A 17,995-nucleotide genomic window follows, 5' to 3' on the forward strand; every position below is an offset into this window, starting at 1 on the left:
CCAGTCTCTTCTTAAAAACCTCCTGGGGTGAAGTGCCCACGATTTCTGGAGGCAAGGCAAACTATAAAACCATATGGAATAGAAGAATAGAATAGAATAGAATAGAATAGAATAGAATAGAATAGAATAGAATAGAATAGAATAGAATAGAATAGAATAGAATAAGGAAAGAATAAGGAAATAGAATAGAATAGAATAAGGAAATTGAATAGAATAGAATAGAATAGAATAGAATAGAATAGAATAGAATAGAATAGAATAGAATAGAATAGAATAGAATAGAATAAGGAAAGAATAGAACAGAATAGAATAAGGAAATAGAATAAAATAGAATAAAGAAACTAGAATAGAATAGAATAGGGAAAGAATAGAATAGAATATAACATAACAATAAGGAAATGGAATAGAATAGAATAGAATAGAATAGAATAGAATAGAATAGAATAGAATAGAATAGAATAGAATAGAATAGAATAAGGAAAGAATAGAATAGAATATAACATAACAATAAGGAAATAGAATAGAATAGAATAGAATAGAATAGAATAGAATAAGGAAAGAATAGAATAGAATAGAAAATATGGAATGGAATGGAATAGAATGGGGTGGAGTGGAAAGAACAGAACAGAACAGCCAGGATTAAGCAACTGTAGCCACTATTAGGGACGCCGTGGCTCAGTGGGTTAGGACACCGAGCTTGTCGATCAGAAGGTCGGCAGTTTGGTGGATCAAATCCCGAGTGCCGCGTAGCAGAGTGAGCGCCTGTTACCCGTCCCAGCTTCTGCCCACCTAGCAGTTTGAAAGCACGTAAAAATGCAAGTAGAAAAATAGGGACCACTCCGGTGGGAAGGTAACAGCGTTCCGTGCGCCTTTGGCGTCTAGTCATGCCGGCCACGTGACCACGGAGACGTCCTCGGACAAGCGCTGGCTCTTCGGCTTTGAAACGGAGATGAGCACCGGCCCCTAGAGTCGGAAACGACTAGCACGCATGTGCGGGGGAACCTTTACCTTACCTTTAGCCACTTTTAAGAATAACAGAGTTGGAAGGGACTTTGGAGGTCTTCTAGTCCAACCCCTTGCTCAAGCAGAAGACCCTATATATACCATTCCAGACAAATCGTTGTCCAATCTCTTTTTAAAAACCTCCAATTATGGCACACACACCATTTATAGAGGCAGGTCTTTCAGAATAATAGTATAACTGAGTTTTAATCTGATTTTTTTCTTCCCTTTTTCAAATAGCTGAAAAATCTTTTATTTTTTTTATTTCAGGAGCTTTGCTCGTATCTGTTATATGGGATGAAGTTCTCCCCGGGCTGTACAGAGATATTTAAGTCGGAGAAGACAGAGGTTTAAGCATCTCATTACCAAACTGATGCAGTTTTCTCTCCCTTTCTAACATCTTTTAGAGGTTGATTTTGGGCAGGGGGTTTTAAGGTCTGGTAGGTGCCCGTGCTTTAAAAACCTTTCCACACTGAGATACCCGGATCTGTTTTCAAAGCTTTCAAAAATTTGAACCCTGAACACCCGGGCCTGTTAAAGGGAAGTTACTTTGGTTTTACGCACAATCCACCCTTTTCAGGAGATACCAGTCGATCTTTTAAGAGAAAACAATCCATTAAAAAAATGTACAAAAACAAGTGTCATAGAAATATATATATATATATTTTCCGTTAACAACGTGCCTTGGGAATAGGATAGAAGCTAAAACATTTGAGCAAATGGTCATAATTAAAGACAATTCAGAACATTTTGCTTGATGCTTACAACACTCTTTTTCAACCTCAACCAGTTTGGATATGTGGACTTCAAAATCCCAGAATTCCCCAGCCAACCCTGGCTGGGGAATTCTGGGAGTTGAAGTCCATCTATCATAAAGTTGCTAGGTTTGAGAAACACCGGCCTTGGAAATGATTTAGTAAGCTACATGCTAAATAAGTCTTAAATCTGCAATTCCGGGATTCTTTTGTGGCTTATGCAAGTTATTTAAATTTCTTAAGCATTTAACAGAATATTGTTTTCTACTAGCTCTCAAAGGAAACATTTCTCCAAGTATTTGATACTAACTTTTTTTAAAAAAAAGTGTGAACCACCTTTGCATAAATGATTGTTTTTAAAGCAGTTTTATGCATGCATCTTACGCATATAAAAAAACGCAAAACCCAGCAGCTATTATCATCAGCTGAGGGCTGAACAATTATTTTTTTTGAGGATCTCTTTATTGTGAAAAGTTGCAAACGATACGGAAATCGAGAATCATATCCAGATGTGACCATCAGATGGTTTCCCAAGTGCTTCAGGGTTTTTGCGTGTCAATAAAATAATTTCACGGAGCATTTGCACAGTGTGGAAACACAGTAGCTTATGAAACAAAAACACACAAGACTGTGCCATAATTGCGTTAGCATCTCTTCTGGAGCCAATGTGTTCCTTCCAGAATTTCTGCTCTGTTTATATGAAAGTTTCCGTTTTGTTCGGTTAGTTAATTGTTTGATTCCCACCCCCCACTCCTCCCCCATTTAACAACGGTGCTAACATTTAGAAAGAATCAAAGGGTTAGTTTCAGGAAAACATGAAATTTCTGACCCGGTTCAAGTGGAAGAATTATTTTAAAGAAGTTTTTTTTTGTCTTTTGGACTTTAAAAACGCCTAATGTGAATTACAGTTGACACGATGTTGCCTGGAACTACACAGTATTTTAAAAAAAAAGTCTTAAAATTTTGGGTGGATGGAAGTTTTGGTGATGGGTTTGCTTTTGGCATGGTTTATATTCAAAGAATATTGAAGTGACGACAAGTGGCCATCGGCTGTCCTTGAATCCCAGCTAAAGGATTTCTGTTAATGTGACTGGTCGTCTCTTTCGAAATAACGGCAAAATCCCTGCTGCAAGAGTCCATATCGTATATACATTTGACATGTTATAACTGCTGATACTGCAGTACTGTATTACAGAAGCGAGGCTTCAAAATATTTCTGCAGTAAAGCAGGCAGAGAATGGGGGATACTGGAGTTCTAATCTTTCCACGTAATTGGATTAGAAACATTATCTTCAATTTCCCTAGCCCTGTGGACACTTGAAGATGGCATGCCCCACCTGGAAAAAATGAGCCAAACCTGAACAAAATATCTACAACGTACGTAGGTGGTTAATGTTGACTTAAAGAGTAAAAAAAAAATGGATATTGTCTTAATAAACAAGCTTTTACTGCTCTCAAATGTTTTTTTGCCCCCCCAAGACTTTAAACCCCCAACATTCACCCATATACATAATTTCATAATTATATCAGGGAGACTTACTGGATTTCACTTACTCAGATGGCAGTAAAGTTAGTCCTTGAGTTACAAACGCTCACTTAAGTGACCGTTCAAAATTACGACGGCGCTAAAAATGAGGGACTTATGACCATTTTCCACGCTTAACGACCTTTGCAGCAGCCCCGTGGTTACGTCATCAAAATCCAGGTGCTTAGCAACTGACTTGTACTTACGACTGTTGCTGTGGTCATGTGATCCCCTTTTGCAACCTTCTGATAGACAAAGTCAATGGGGAAGCCAGATTCACTTAACCACTGTGTTGCCAACTTAGCTACTATTGATCTTTGTCAGTAAATGCTCATAATCGTAATAGTAAAGTTGGAAGGGACCTTGGAGGTCATCTAGTCCAACCCCCTGCTCAGGTAGGAATCCCTATACCATTTCAGACAAATGGCTGTCCAGTCTCTTCTTAAAGTGTTGGAGCATTCAACTGCAGTGATTCATTTAACAACGGTGGCAAGGAAGGTTGTGCGAACGGGTCTAGTCCTGTGGCAACTCACTTTATAACTGTCATGACTTAAGTCAAGGACTATCTTTACCATTAGAAGAAACTGGACAGCCATTTGTCTGAAAAGCTATAGGGTTTCCTGCCTGAGCAGGGGGTTGGACTAGATGATCTCCAAGGTCCCTTCCAACTTCTTCTACTACTTCCTTCTTATTATTATTATTAATTTACTACAGGAATTCACAAGGTTTCCCTATTCACACATCAGCATGAATACTGGTAGGTTTTAGACAACAATAAACTGGAACAGTTTCCAGCAATAAGCAGCTCAGCTGTTAAAGGTACAAAAATTATCTTTATTGAACCACTTCATCTGTACGAATAGCAGAAATAACAAGATTTATCTGTAGCGCAGAACCATCTGCTCGGGGCCAAAATGGGCCCTTAGAAACATAATATAAGATTCTCAAGAGAGACGAAGTCAATTCTTCGCAGGGTTTCCACCATTTCCTTGACTTTGCACCTCTGTCGTTGCGCTAGCTCCTCTAGCATACTGCTAGCATGACAATTCTTGTTGTGTGAACCTGGCTGCAGTCAAACAAACACGAAACGTATGGGAACGATCCAGGAAGAATTCTGTTCTAAGTTACAATTTTATTCCTCAAGTACGGGGGTGTCCAACCTTGGCAACTAAGGTTTGTGAACTTTCAGCTCGCAGAATTTTAAGACTTTGGGACTTCAGTCCCCAAAGTTGAAGTCCATAAGTCTTAAATGTCGCCGAAGTTGGACATCCCTGCTTTAGTATATCATGTAAAGGCCCTCCGCCTGTAAGCCGTATTTAATTCTCCAATCAGAGCCAAGATATAATTGCCCCTGCGTGCGTGTGTGTTGCATGTACGTGTATGAAAAAAAGTCAACTCATGTTTTATAAGCACAGCTACAAAACCATTTACAGTCTTCATTTTGAGGTCTTAATAGAGGAACCGTGGTCATTCTTGTAAGCTTGTTCAGTCCTGGAAGATGCCGAAGAGAATCTGAAAGACAGAAGAAGCTGCATTTCAGGGGGAAAAAAAACAAAACGAAACAGGAAACAAGATTAAAAAGAACATAGCCTGATAGCATGACGCACCGATCCAACACCAGCGATCTGACACTTTTTCACATTGGTTTTCAAGTATGTCAGGGGGAAAAACTCGTTAAAGGCAAAGAAACAGCACACCACAAAAACTCTCCTTTTAGGATCCAGAGGTTTATTGAATTTTGGAACACAAAACAAGTGTCCTAGTGGACAATTGCTTAAATAAGAGCCAACCGTGTGCGGCAGCTGCCAAAAAAGCCAACACAGTGCTAGGCTGCATTAACGGAGGGAGAGAATCAAGATCACGTGAAGGGTTAATACCACTTTACAATGCCTTGGTAAGGCCACACTTGGAATGCTGCATCCAGTTTTGGTCACCACGGTGTAAAAAAGATGTCGAGACTCTAGAAAGTTTGCAGAGAAGAGCAACAAAGGTGATTAGGGGACTGGAGGCCAAAACATATCAGGAACGGTTGCTGGAATTGGAGATGTCTAGTTTAATGAAGAGAAGGGCGAGGGTTGACAGGATATCAGTGTTCCAATATTTGAGGGGCTGCCCCAAAGAAGAGGGGGTCTATTCTCCAAAGCGCCTGAAGGCAGGACAAGAAGCAACGGATGGAAACTAACCAAGGAGAGAAGCAACCTAGAACTAAGGAGAATTTTCCTGACAGTTAGAACAATTAATCAGTGGAAAAACCTGCGTCCAGAACCTGTAAATGCCCCAACACTGGAAGTTTTTAAGAGACTGGAGAACCATTTGTCTGAAATGGTATAGGGTTTCCTGCCTGAGCAGGGGGTTGGACTAGATGACCTCCAAGGTCCCTTCCAACATCATTATTATAATGATAATTATTTATTATTATTATTATTATTATTTCTGAGATTTTAACAATCGCTAAATCAGTTCCTTTGTTTTTTCTTCTGACCACATCTTCCCACATTACTGTTATTAACACATGTCGTTGTGAAGCTTATATGCCATTGCAAAAGCAGTTTCTTAATTTCCCCATACATTCAACTTTCCTATTCTAAATATATAAAGGAATACGCAACTTTGCAAAAGCACACGGTGGTGCAAAAAAGGCCACAGCGTGGGTTACATGTAATTTCTACAGCAGGCGTAAGGCCTTCACTGGATCGATACCCTTGATTATTATTCTCCAATTGGGGCATCAGCAGATATAAACAGATAGTAATAAAATTATTTTTCTCACCAATAGGCTTTGGGAAACTCACAGCGTAAAAAGCTAGCAGTTCGAAAGCCTACAAATGCAAGTAGATTAAGAGGTACCACCGGTGGGAAAATAACTGTTCCATGTGCCTTTGGCACACGGCTTGTCCTCTTCATTTAGTGACCATTGAAAGTTACAAGGGCACTGGGAAAAAAAGGACTAACAATGATTTTTCACCGTTGCAGCATCTCCAAAGGTCAGCTGATCAAAATTCAGACGCTTGGCAACTGACTCGTATTTATGACGGCTGCAGTGCCTTTTCGGGGGGGAGGGGGGGGTCACGTGGTCTGTATCTGTGACCTTCTGACCAGCAAAGTCAATGAGAGAAGCCAGATTCACTTAACAACCGTGACAGGTAGTCCTCATCTTATAACGGCTCACTAAGTGACCATTCAAGTTGTAACGGCACTGGGAAAAGTCACTTACAAAGTGACTTATGACCATCACAGCACCCTTCACTGTCAGGTGAACAAAATTCGGGCACCTGGTATTAAGGACGGTTGCCCTGTCTCAGGGTCATGAGATCGCCAAACGCGGCTTCCAACAACCCAAGTCAATAAGGGAAGCCGGATTCGCTTAGCAATCAAATGATTCACTTAACAACTGAAAAAGCAGAGGGAGGGGTTTTTTTTAACAACCCGGACAATTCTCTGAGTTAAAGCGAGCAAAATTGTCTGAAATGTTATAGGGTTTCCTGCGTAAGCAGGGGGTTGCACTACAAGACCTCCAAGGTCTACCCTACCCTACCTTACACTACCCTACTCTAATTATTCCATATTCCATATTCTATTCTACTCTATTCTAATTATTCCATAGTCTATTCTTATTCCATTCCATATTTTCTATTTCATTCCATTCCATATTTTCCTTTCCATTCCATATTTTCTATTCCATTTCATATTTTCCATTCCATTGCATATTTTCTATTCCATTCCATACCATATTTTCCATTCCATTCCATATTTTCTATTCTATTCCATTCTTTCCATTCTTTCCATTCCATATTTTCTATTCCATTCCATATTTTCCATTCCATTCCATATTTTTTATTCCATTCCATTCCATATTTCCTATTCCATTCCACATTTTCTATTCCATTCCATATTTTCCATTCCATTCCATTTTATCCATTCCATTCCATATTTTCTATTCCATTCCATATTTTCCATTCTATTCCATATTTTCCATTCCATTCCATTTTATCCATTTCATTCTATTCCATTCTATATTTTCCATTCCACTCCATTTTATCTATTCCATTCCATATTTTCTATTCCATTCCATATTTTCCATTCCATTCCATATTTTTTATTCCATTCCATTCCATATTTCCTATTCCATTCCACATTTTCTATTCCATTCCATATTTTCCATTCCATTCCATTTTATCCATTCCATTCCATATTTTCTATTCCATTCCATATTTTCCATTCTATTCCATATTTTCCATTCCATTCCATTTTATCCATTTCATTCTATTCCATTCTATATTTTCCATTCCACTCCATTTTATCTATTCCATTCCATATTTTCTATTCCATTCCATTCCATTGGGAGGCTCAAAGGGGATGAAATCAAAAGGAGAGAAAAGCTAGGGGTGTCAAGCTGGCCATTGGTCCTACCTTCCTTAGTGATCAACGTCAGCATCCTCAAATTGTCCTGTTACTACTGGTGCTGCATCAACTTCCATTCCATCTGAAAGCAAAAAGAGCAACAGACTGGAGACGCTACTCGACTTACGACTGTCGGTTTAACAACCATTCGAAGTTACAATGGCACTGAAAAACGGGACTTAGGACAGTTTTTTCACACCTACGACCGTTCACAACATCCCCACGGTCTATGCCAGGGATAGGCAACCTTGGCTCTTTTATGACTCGTGGACTTCAACTCCCAGAATTCCTCAGCCAGCATGGGGGAAATATGGCCCCTTCTTGACTTGTGGACTTCAACTCCCAGAATTCCTGAGCCAGCATGGGGAAACTATGGCCCCTTCATGACTTGTGGACTTCAACTCCCAGAATTCCTCAGCCAGCATGGGGAAAGCTTTGGCCCCTTCTTGATTTGTGGACTTCAACTCCCAGAATTCCTCAGCCAGCATGGGGGAAATATGGCCCCTTCTTGACTTGTGGACTTCAACTCCCAGAATTCCTCAGCCAGCATGGGGAAACTATGGCCCCTTCATGATTTGTGGACTTCAACACCTAGAATTCCTGAGCCAGTATGAGGGAATTATGCCCCCCTTCATGACTCGTGGACTTCAACTCCCAGAATTCCTGAGCCAGCATGGCTCAGCTTGGAAACCTCTCTCTTTCCCCTCAGCATGGCTGGCTCAGGAATTCTGGGAGTTGAAGTTCACGAGTCATAAAACAGCCAAGGTTGTGGTCCATGCGATCAAAATGTGGACCCTTTGCAGCTGAGTCATATTTATGACGGTTGCAGTGTCCCGGGGGTCATGTGACCCTCAGGCAAGGAAAGTCAATGAGGGAAGCCGGATCCACTTAACAACCTTAATAACTGCAATGAATCACTTAACAACCGCGGCAGGAAAGGTGGTAAAACGGGGGCAAAAGTCATTTCACGACCGTCTCGCTTAGCAATGGAAATTTTGGCTTCCAACTGTGGTCGTAAGCTGAGGTCTACCTATACTGTTAGTCCTCGTTTAACAACCGGCTACTTAGTGAGGGTTCAAAGTTACTATGGACCCAAAAATTACTTATGACCTGGGTGCAGAGTTCCAACCGCGCCCCTCCCCCGCTACGACGACTACATTTCAGTCATTAGGCAACCAGCTCCCTTTTACCAACGCTTGCCGTGTTCTGCAGTCAGGGGACCGTGATTGACAATGGGTTTCTTTTTTGCCAGTCTCCAGTCTTTTCCCGGCTAAAGGAATGACTAGGCTCACTTTACCACCATGGTGTTTGCTTTAAAAGACCGCCACAAAAAATGGTCATAAAATTGGTCTGTGCGGGTTCTCAGTCCTCCAGGTACTGGTTGCCCCAAAGGTGTTTTTCAGGAGGCAACTGGACTTTTTTCTTTGAAGATGCTTTGATGATGATAGTAATAAGGGAGGAGGGAGGAGGGAGGAGGGAGGAGGGAGGAGGGAGGAGGGAGGAGGGAGGAGAGGAGAAGGAGAAGGAGAAGGAGAAGGAGAAGGAGAAGGAGAAGGAGAAGGAGAAGGAGAAGGAGAAGAAGAAGAAGAAGAAGAAGAAGAAGAAGAAGAAGAAGAAGAAGAAGAAGAAGAAGAAGAAGAAGAAGAAGAAGAAGAAGAAGAAGAAGAAGAAACAACCACCTTGGAGGTCATCTAGTCCAACCCCCTGCTCAGGCAGGAAACGCTACACCATTTCAGGCAAATGGCTGTCCAGTCTCTTCTTAAAAGCCTCCAGTGTTGGAGCATTCACCGCTTCTGGAGGCAGGTGGTTCCACTGGTTAATTGTTCTAACTGTCAGGAAGTTTCTCCTTAGTTCTAGGTTGCTTCTCTCCTTGACCAGTTTCCATCCATTACTTCTAGACCTGCTTTCAGGTGCTTTGGAGAAGGCGGCCCCTGAGATATTGGAACACTGCTATCATGTTACCTCTCACCCTTCTCTTCATTAAACTACACATACCCAATTCCAGCAACTGTTCCCTATATGTTTTAGCCTCCAGCCCCCTAATCATCTTTGTTGCTCTTCTCTGTACCCTTTCTAGAGCCTCGACGTCTTTTTTACATCGTGGTGACCAAAACTAAGTGTGGCCTTACCAAGGCCTTGTAAAGTGGTATTAACACTTCACGTGATCTTGATTCTATCCCTCTAATCAGTGGAACAACCTGCCTCCAGAAGCTGTGAATGCTCCAACACTGGAAGTTTTTAAAAAGAGATTGGACAATCACTTGTCTGAAATGGTACAGGGTTTCCTGTCTGAGCAGGGGTTGAACTAGATGACCTCCAAGGTGCTTTCCATCTTTATTATTACTGTTAAAAAAAAAGCTGTGCAGCCAAATTGGAGAACGGGACACCAACTATAGATAGTTCTGTCTTCTTAAAGCAAGTCTCCAAACTTAGAACCTTGGAAGACTTGTGGTCTTCAAACTCCCAGAAATCCTCAGCCAGCCAGTTTGGCTGGGGGAATTCTGGGAGCTGAAATCCACAAGTCTTTTAAGTTGCCAAGGTTGAGAAACCCAATCTGCGTACAATCCAAAACAGCAAGGAAGGGGACAGCGGACTTAGGAGCAGAGTCGAGTCACGGGGGTCTCCGGAGACCCCCGCCTTAAAGCCTGACTGGAGACTGCCCTTAAGATAACTCCAACCTGGGTTAAGAAAAGCTGCGAGATGAATTCGTACCTTCGAACTGCCCGGGAGTATCTTCCATTCTCACCCCAGCCATGTGGTACTGGGTGCTAATGGACTGGGCCAGCATGCCCTCCAGCCTCTCCAACGTAGCTTGGCCCTCGGCCGTTAAGTGCGACAAGCCTTCTTCGTACGTGTAGAAGGAGGGGATATCGCCTTGACCAATTTCTGTGCCAAGAACATAAAACGCAAAATGCACGTTAGCCTTAAAAGAGAACACAACGGGGGTCTGGTCACCTGATCCAAATTCAGACGCTGGGCATCTGACTCCTCTTTAGGACGGTCGCAACATCCCCGGGGTTGCGTGATCCCCTTTTCCGACCTTCTGACGAATAAAGTCAACGGGGGAAGCCAATTCACTTAACGACCGTGTGCCTAATTTAAAAACTGCACTGATACACTTCACAAGGAAGTGGCAAGGAAGATCGTAAATTGGTGCAGAATAGGTGGGTAGTAAAATGGGGCAAAACTCACTTAACAAATGTCCCACTTAGCAACGGAGATTTTGGGGCTCAATGGCGGTCGTAAATCCAGGACTTCCTTTCCTTCCTGTAGCAACTGTGAGAAGAATCTTGGAGTCCTAGTGGACAATCCCTTAAATGTGAGCCAGCCCTGTGCTGCAGCTGCCAAAAAAGCCAACACAGTGCTAGGCTGCATTAATGGAGGGATAGAATCAAGATCACGTGAAGTACTAATACCACTTTACAAGGCCTTGGTAAGGCCACACTTGGAATACTGCATCCAGTTTTGGTCACCACGATGTAAAAAAGATGTTGAGACTCTAGAAAGAGGGCAGAGAAGAGCAACAAAGATGATCAGGGGACTGGAGGCTAAAACATGATCAGGTACGGTTGCTGGAATTGGAGATGTCTAGTTTAATGAAGAGAAGGGCGAGGGGTGACATGAAAGCAGTCTTCCAGTATCTCAGGGGCTGCCCCAAAGAAGAGGGAGTCAAGTTATTCTCCAAAGCACCTAAAGGCAGAACAAGAAGAGAAGCCATGTAGAACTAAGGAGAAACTTCCTGACAGTGAGAACAATTAACCAGTGGAACAACCTGCCTCCAGAAGTGGTGAATGCTCCAACACTGGAGGTTTTTAAGAAGAGACTGGACAGCCATTTGTCTGAAATGGTATAAGGTTTCCTGCCTGAGCAGGGGGTTGGACTACATGACCTCCAAGGTCCTTTCCAACTTTATGATTATGATTATTATTATTTTTCACGGAATTACTTCAATAAGTCACCCAAGCTGCAGTCCTTAAGGAAAAACAACAGTTATTAAGTGAACATGGCAGTCCTTAAGGAAGTCTGTTTTTTTTCCAATGGATGTTGTTTGCCAGAAACACCAGAAATGAGTAAAATCAAACTAAACAAAAAAAAACCACCCAAACACAAAGTCACATGACCTTAGGGCATGGCAAATGGCCATAAATGCAAGCCAAGAACCCACAACATGATCACATGACCCCCAGGAACAAGGGTGTGTTCAAAGGTACAAGGTACTTTCAAACAGAGAAGAGAGAAGCAATCTGGAACGAAGGAGAAACTTCCTGACAGTGAGAACAATTAACCAGTGGAACTACCTGCCTCCAGAAACTGTGAATGCTCCAACACTGGAAGTTTTTAAGAAGAGATTGGACAGCCATTTGTCTGAAATGATATAGGGTTTCCTGCCTGAGCAGGGGGATTGGACTAGATGACCTCCAAGGTCCCTTCCAACTTTAGTATTATTATTAAGGTCATAAGGAGCTCTGGGAAGGTCCGTAACTTCAAACAGTCAGTAAGCGAGCAGTCATTAAGCGAGGACTACCTGTTAGACTAAAATGATCATTAATCAATTAATCTTTTTTTGGGGGGGGGGGGGAGACTCTTAATACAGATACAAAACTGCCAGTTAATGTGTCCTAACCTGGATCAAGGTCGATGGGAAATTACGGCACATGGCGCAAATCCAAGCCCTGCTTACCGTGAGCTTCGATGTCATATTCCTCGCCATCGTAATTGCTGTCCGAGTCTTCGTCTTCTGGGTCAGGATGCAGGGCTTGGCATTCACACATGGCCGAGAACATGGCCTCCACTAGGTGAAAAAAACACAACAGCAAAATCGACTCAATCGGTGGCTGCTCCGGGAAGGTATGGACTGCAATGGTTCTCAAACGGGGCAACTTTTAAGATGTTTTACGAATAAAGGAGAATATTTGTAGCTCAAGAGTTGAAAGGAAGGGCCCTTCGTGCTCTCTGAGCTGGGTGGTTTCCTCGCAGATGTTTCATGGCCCAAACTAGGTAACATCACCAGGGGTAGAAAACATGAGGAGGAGGAGGGGGAGGGGGGGAAGAGGAGGACTGTGGGGTCCTGGGTGCTCTCTGAGCTGGGTGGTTTCCTTGCAGACGTTTCATGACCCAACTAGGTAACATCATCAGTGCTAGAAGGGAATGGGGTTTGTGGAGGAGGAGGAGGAGGGGAGGAGGAGGACTGTGGGGTCCTTGGTGCTCTCTGAGCTGGGTGGTTTCCTTGCAGACGTTTCATGACCCAACTAGGAAACACCATCAGTGCTAGAAGGGAATGGGGTTTGTGGAGGAGGAGGAGGAGGATTGTGGGGTCCTTGGTGCTCTCTGAGCTGGGTGGTTTCCTTGCAGACATTTCATGACCCAACTAGGTAACATCACCAGTGCTAGAAGGGAGTGGAGTTTATGGAGGAGGAGGAGGACGACTGTGGAGTTCTTCGTGCTCTCTCACTTTGGCTGATTTCTTGCAAACCTTTCATTAACTAACTAGGTAACATCATCAGTGCTAGAAGAGAGCGGGGGTTTGCGAGGAGGAAAAGGAGGAGGGGGATATATCAGAATTACAGCGTTTGCTTGCCAGTTAGATGTGTGCCAGCATTATTCTGGAAAAAAAACCACAAGCTATTTGGTTTACTCGGTAAGGCAACAGGCTAGACACCAAGAGAAGGTAAGTTCTAGTTCTATCTTAGGCACGAAAGCCAGCTGGGCGACTTTGGGACAATCACTAGGTGACGGTGAGTTCTAATCCCGCCTTAGCCATGAAAGTCAACTACTGGTAGGTGACTTTGGGCCAGACTCTCTATCCGCCCATCTCACCTCACAGGGTTGTTGTTGTGGGGAAAATAGGAGGAGAAAGGTATACGGGGATAAGTTTGCCGCCTTGAGTTATTTGCGAAAATAATAAAGGTGGGAAATGAATGGAATGAATGAAGGGAATGAATTGATTGAATGAATGGAATGAACGGATGAATGGATATGGGCTTGACTCTCTCTCTCAACTCACCCAGGATATGTTCTCCGTGCTCAAAGTAGCGTGTTCCAACTTTCTCCTCTTTTTTCCTACTTACATGCTGATTTGTCGCTGGGTACAAATCGGAATTCTGAGATGGGTTCCAGTTCGTCGTCACTCTCCTCCTCTTCCTCCTCCGGCACGGGACTTTCTTTGGATTCTTCTGCTGAGAAATCAAAAATGAAGATGCACGTTAAGGAACCGGGCATTTCGGCCTCACTTCCCCAGAGAAGTAGGACCACCTTGGAGCTCCCGCCCTCATTTCCAGCTAACAAAGCTAATAGCCAAGGATAATAACTAAAGTCCCAACAATTAGGTGTAGCCTACACAATTTTGGTTTCTAATGTAAGGAACGAAAGAAAAAAGGGAGGAAGGGAGGGCAAGAGAAAGAGAGAAAGAGAAGAAGAGAGAGGGGGGGAAATGAAAAAAGAGGAAGAGAAAATGAAAGGGAGAGGAAGAAAGAGAGAAAAGAGGGAGGGAGAAATTCAAGAGAATAAAGAATAGAAAAAAGTCACTGCTTGATCACTGGAAGCTCAGCAACTTATAAGAATCAAAATGATCCAACACCCAACCTCTGAAGAAGTCTTCAACAAGAAGCCGTTCCCCCTGTCCAAAATGCCATTTGTATCACTAGCCCAGGAAGCTATATATTGCAGTCAAGGTGGACTCAGCCTTCCCTCCTTCTGAGGTTGGTAAAATGAGGACCCAGACTGTTGGGGGCAAATAGGCTGACTCTGTAAACTGCTTAGAGGGGGCTGTAAAGCACTGTGAAGCAGTATTTAAGAGCTATTGGGAAGGAAGGAAGGAAGGAAGGAAGGAAGGAAGGAAGGAAGGAAGGAAGGAAGGAAGGAAGGAAGGAAGGAAGGAAGGGGAGGGAGGGTGGGAGGGAGGGAGGGAGGGAGGTGCAGTGGTTAGAATGCAGCATTGCAGGCTAATTCTGCCCACAGCCGGGAGTTCGACACTCACCAACTCAAGGTTAACTCAGCCTTTCATCCTTCCCAGGTCGGTAAAATGAGGACCCAGATTGTTGAGGGCAAACATGCTGATTCTATAAACCACTTAGAAAGGGCTGTGAAGCGATAAGTCTAAGGGCTACTGCTAACTAGACCACCTTACCTTCAAACTTTGCATTCACCATGACATACAAGTGTTCCCACGGGTATGCATTCAAGTCCCTGGAGATGGCATGTAAGCTTATGATGGGATAGTCCAATGAGAATCCAAGGCCCGAATCTGTTATCCATGACAGACGACTAAAATCGCAAAGCAAACAGAAAGATAAGTTGTAAGTGAATTGACGAGAACGGAATTTTACCCCAAACTCCTTTTAAATCACAGTTCACATCTATGTGAGCCATGACAATCACATATTTGATTATTTTTTTAAAGCTGCTATGGAATAAAACCTGGAGCCAAGACACAAATGCTAATGAGTGTTAGTCAGAATTACTCAGAAGAATGATTCAGTGCTGGGCCTGTCCCTCTCTTTCAGGTCAGCCCACCTCACAGGGTTGTTGTTGTGGAAAAGATAGGAGGGAAGAAATTGTGTTTGTATATGTTCACCATTTTGAGCTATTTATAAAAATAATGAAGGCTGGATACAAATAAATAAAAATTGTAAAAGATTTATTTGCCACTTTGGGTTCAGAAACATACAAACAAACCAATATAAAATGAAGTTATCCACCGGAAACTACCTCAAATCACACACTGTAACCATGTAAAACAGAATGAGCCATAACCAAGATGGACTTGGCAATTTTTGCTATTGTTGTGGCCCAACAGCTAGGATCTCACACACAGCTCTTTAAGGGTTTACACATTTTCCCACGTATATCCTGAGATCAGTTATTGCTGTTCTGAACCAGCCCTTCTGGCCTTGTAATAAGGCAAACCCCTATTCAGAAAGAAGAGACTGGAGAGCGTCCAAGGCTAAAAGGCATCTGCCAAGATTTAATTACGCAGTTAACAAAAACACTAGAGCTTGTCTTCTCAAGCGGAAAAGTTGCTTTCAGCAACCAGCCCCTCCCCAAACACTCCTTTTATAGAGAGCTCAGGGCGTGGTCTCCCTGTGCCTCCTCCCGAGGAGTCCCATAGCCTTTCTTTGTTTGTTCCTGCTCAACTGCCTCCTGCGTCGGGCGTCCTTGAACAGGGCCAGCTGTGGGTCATCATCCTCCGCACTCTCGGGCTCACGCAGCTGAGAAGAGGTCCCCGGCTGAGGACTCTGCAAAGCCTCCAAACCATCATCAGCCGGTTCGTTTCCCTCCTCCCCCTCGTCTGAGTCCTCCGATACATCGGACCCGGCTGTCGGACCCACAGGCTGGCCCTGAGTCACAACAATTGCCATCATTATCTACTGTAGCTTGAAGGCAGAAGCAACCTGTGTTTCAATGACATTTACAGGTGGACACATTAAGAGGGCTGTCCTTCCAAGTCCTGAGCCAGTACAGGAGATTCTGGGAACTGAAGTGTCATACTGTTGCCAAGTTTGAACAATATTGGGTTAAACTGTAAGAATGCCACATGCTTGGCTATTATAAGCTTCAAATATCTGTCTCTCTCTCTGTCTGTCTAGCCATATATCTATCATCTATTTTTCTACATATCTATCTTCTATCTATGTATCCTATTATGTATCTGTATCCTATCTACAAGGGACGCGGTGGTTCAGTGGGTTAGGAAGCTGAGCCTGTCGATCAGAAGGTTGGCAGTTTGGCGGGTCAAATCCCGAGTGCCGCGTAACAGAGTGAGCGCCTGTTACTCGTCCCAGCTTCTGCCAACCTAGCAGTTCGAAAGCACGTAAAAAATGCAAGTAGAAAAATAGGGACCACTCCGGTGGGAAGGTAACAGCGTTCCGTGCGCCTTTGGCATCTAGTCATGCCGGCCACATGACCACGGAGACGTCCTCGGACAAGCGCTGGCTCTTCGGCTTTGAAACGGAGATGAGCACCGGCCCCTACAGTCGGAAACGACTAGCACACATGTGCGGGGGAATGTTTACCTTTACCTTTTATCCTATCTACTTATCTATCAATCATCTATCAATCTACATATCAATATCTACATATCTATTTGCATATTTATCATCTATCTACATATCTATCATCTACACATCTATCAATCATCTATCAATCTACATATATATCAATCATCTATCTACATATAATTTATCTACATATCTATCATCTACACATCTATCAATCTACATTTCTCTCATCTATCTACACATCTATCATCTATCAATCTACATATCTATCAATCATCTATTAATCTACATATCTATCATCTATCTACATATCTATCAATCTACATTTCTATCATCTATCTACACATCAATCTACATTTCTCTCATCTATCTACACATCTCTCATCTATCAATCTACATATCTACCATCTATCTACATATCTACCATTTACATATCTATCAATCATCTATTAATCTACATATCTATCATCTAACTACATATCTATTATTTATCTACATATTGATCAATCATACATATCGATCAATGATCTAACAATCGACATATCTATCAATCATGTATCAATCTACATACCTATCAATCTATCTACATATCTATCAATCTAAATATCTACTTACTTACCTATCATCTGTCTCTCATCTTTTCTCCTTTTTTTACAAAATTAACTCCAAGCAGGCAGAGAGCCTACCCAACGTACTTTCTTCCTCCTATTTTCCCCACAACAACAACAACAACCCTTTCAGGTGGGCAGGGCTGAGAGAGAGAGAGAGAGAGAAACTGGCCCAAAGTCACCCGATTGTTGCAATTATGATTTGATGAATGCAATTAGCGAACCCCACAGTAGTCGGGGACCCCTCAGCTCCATTATTACTCACTGAAACTGCAGTTATATTGCGGTAGGCGGGGAATTCCCGCCTTTCCCCCCCCCCACCCCGGCAGGATGGAGATGCTGAGCTGCAGATGCCACATCTGGAGGGCGCCAGGTTGGAGAAGCCTGAACGCAGTTTAAATGCGCAGGTCCGGCCTCCCGTCCCTCCGAGAAGGCCGATTTAGGAGTGTTCCTCAGCCCTCCCAGTGGCGGGGAGTTCCGCAGGCCTCTTCGGCTGCCCAAACGCCCTCACCTCTCCGCGATGTACAGGCTGCCCGTGCCCAGGCCGCGTCCGCCGAGCACGGCCTCCGTATCGGGTTGCCGCAGCCGGATCCCCTCGCTCGGTTCCGGGATGCGCTTCAAGAAGCTCATAGCGAGCGCGAGGCCTACAGGAGCCGGGGAGCCGCCGAGACCGGAAGTACAACCAGCCAGGCTGACCCGAGACGTTCC

The 17,995-nt window shown here is 43.3% G+C and overlaps 1 protein-coding gene across 2 annotated transcripts; it reads right to left on the reverse strand.

Annotated features, from left to right (window-relative positions):
• Window positions 1-4,095: 4,095 nt before the first annotated feature.
• On the reverse strand, window positions 4,096-17,995 carry CLNS1A (chloride nucleotide-sensitive channel 1A). Of its 2 annotated transcripts, none has more exons than XM_083362186.1 (7): window positions 17,799-17,995; window positions 14,810-14,946; window positions 13,752-13,856; window positions 12,365-12,475; window positions 10,396-10,569; window positions 7,693-7,765; window positions 4,096-4,794 (listed from the first exon to the last, which is right to left on the reverse strand). In XM_083362186.1, exons 1-6 carry the CDS (start codon window positions 17,915-17,917, stop codon window positions 7,698-7,700), a joined length of 714 nt encoding a protein of 237 aa, XP_083218312.1. In that variant the 5' UTR covers window positions 17,918-17,995; the 3' UTR covers window positions 4,096-4,794; window positions 7,693-7,697. The 2 variants fall into 2 exon arrangements, with proteins under 2 accessions (XP_083218312.1, XP_083218311.1); XM_083362185.1 differs by having other exon boundaries at window positions 13,752-13,859.

The sequence above is a fragment of the Vipera ursinii genome (genome assembly GCF_947247035.1).
Source record: "Vipera ursinii genome assembly, chromosome: 4".
Lineage (NCBI taxonomy): Eukaryota > Metazoa > Chordata > Lepidosauria > Squamata > Viperidae > Vipera > Vipera ursinii.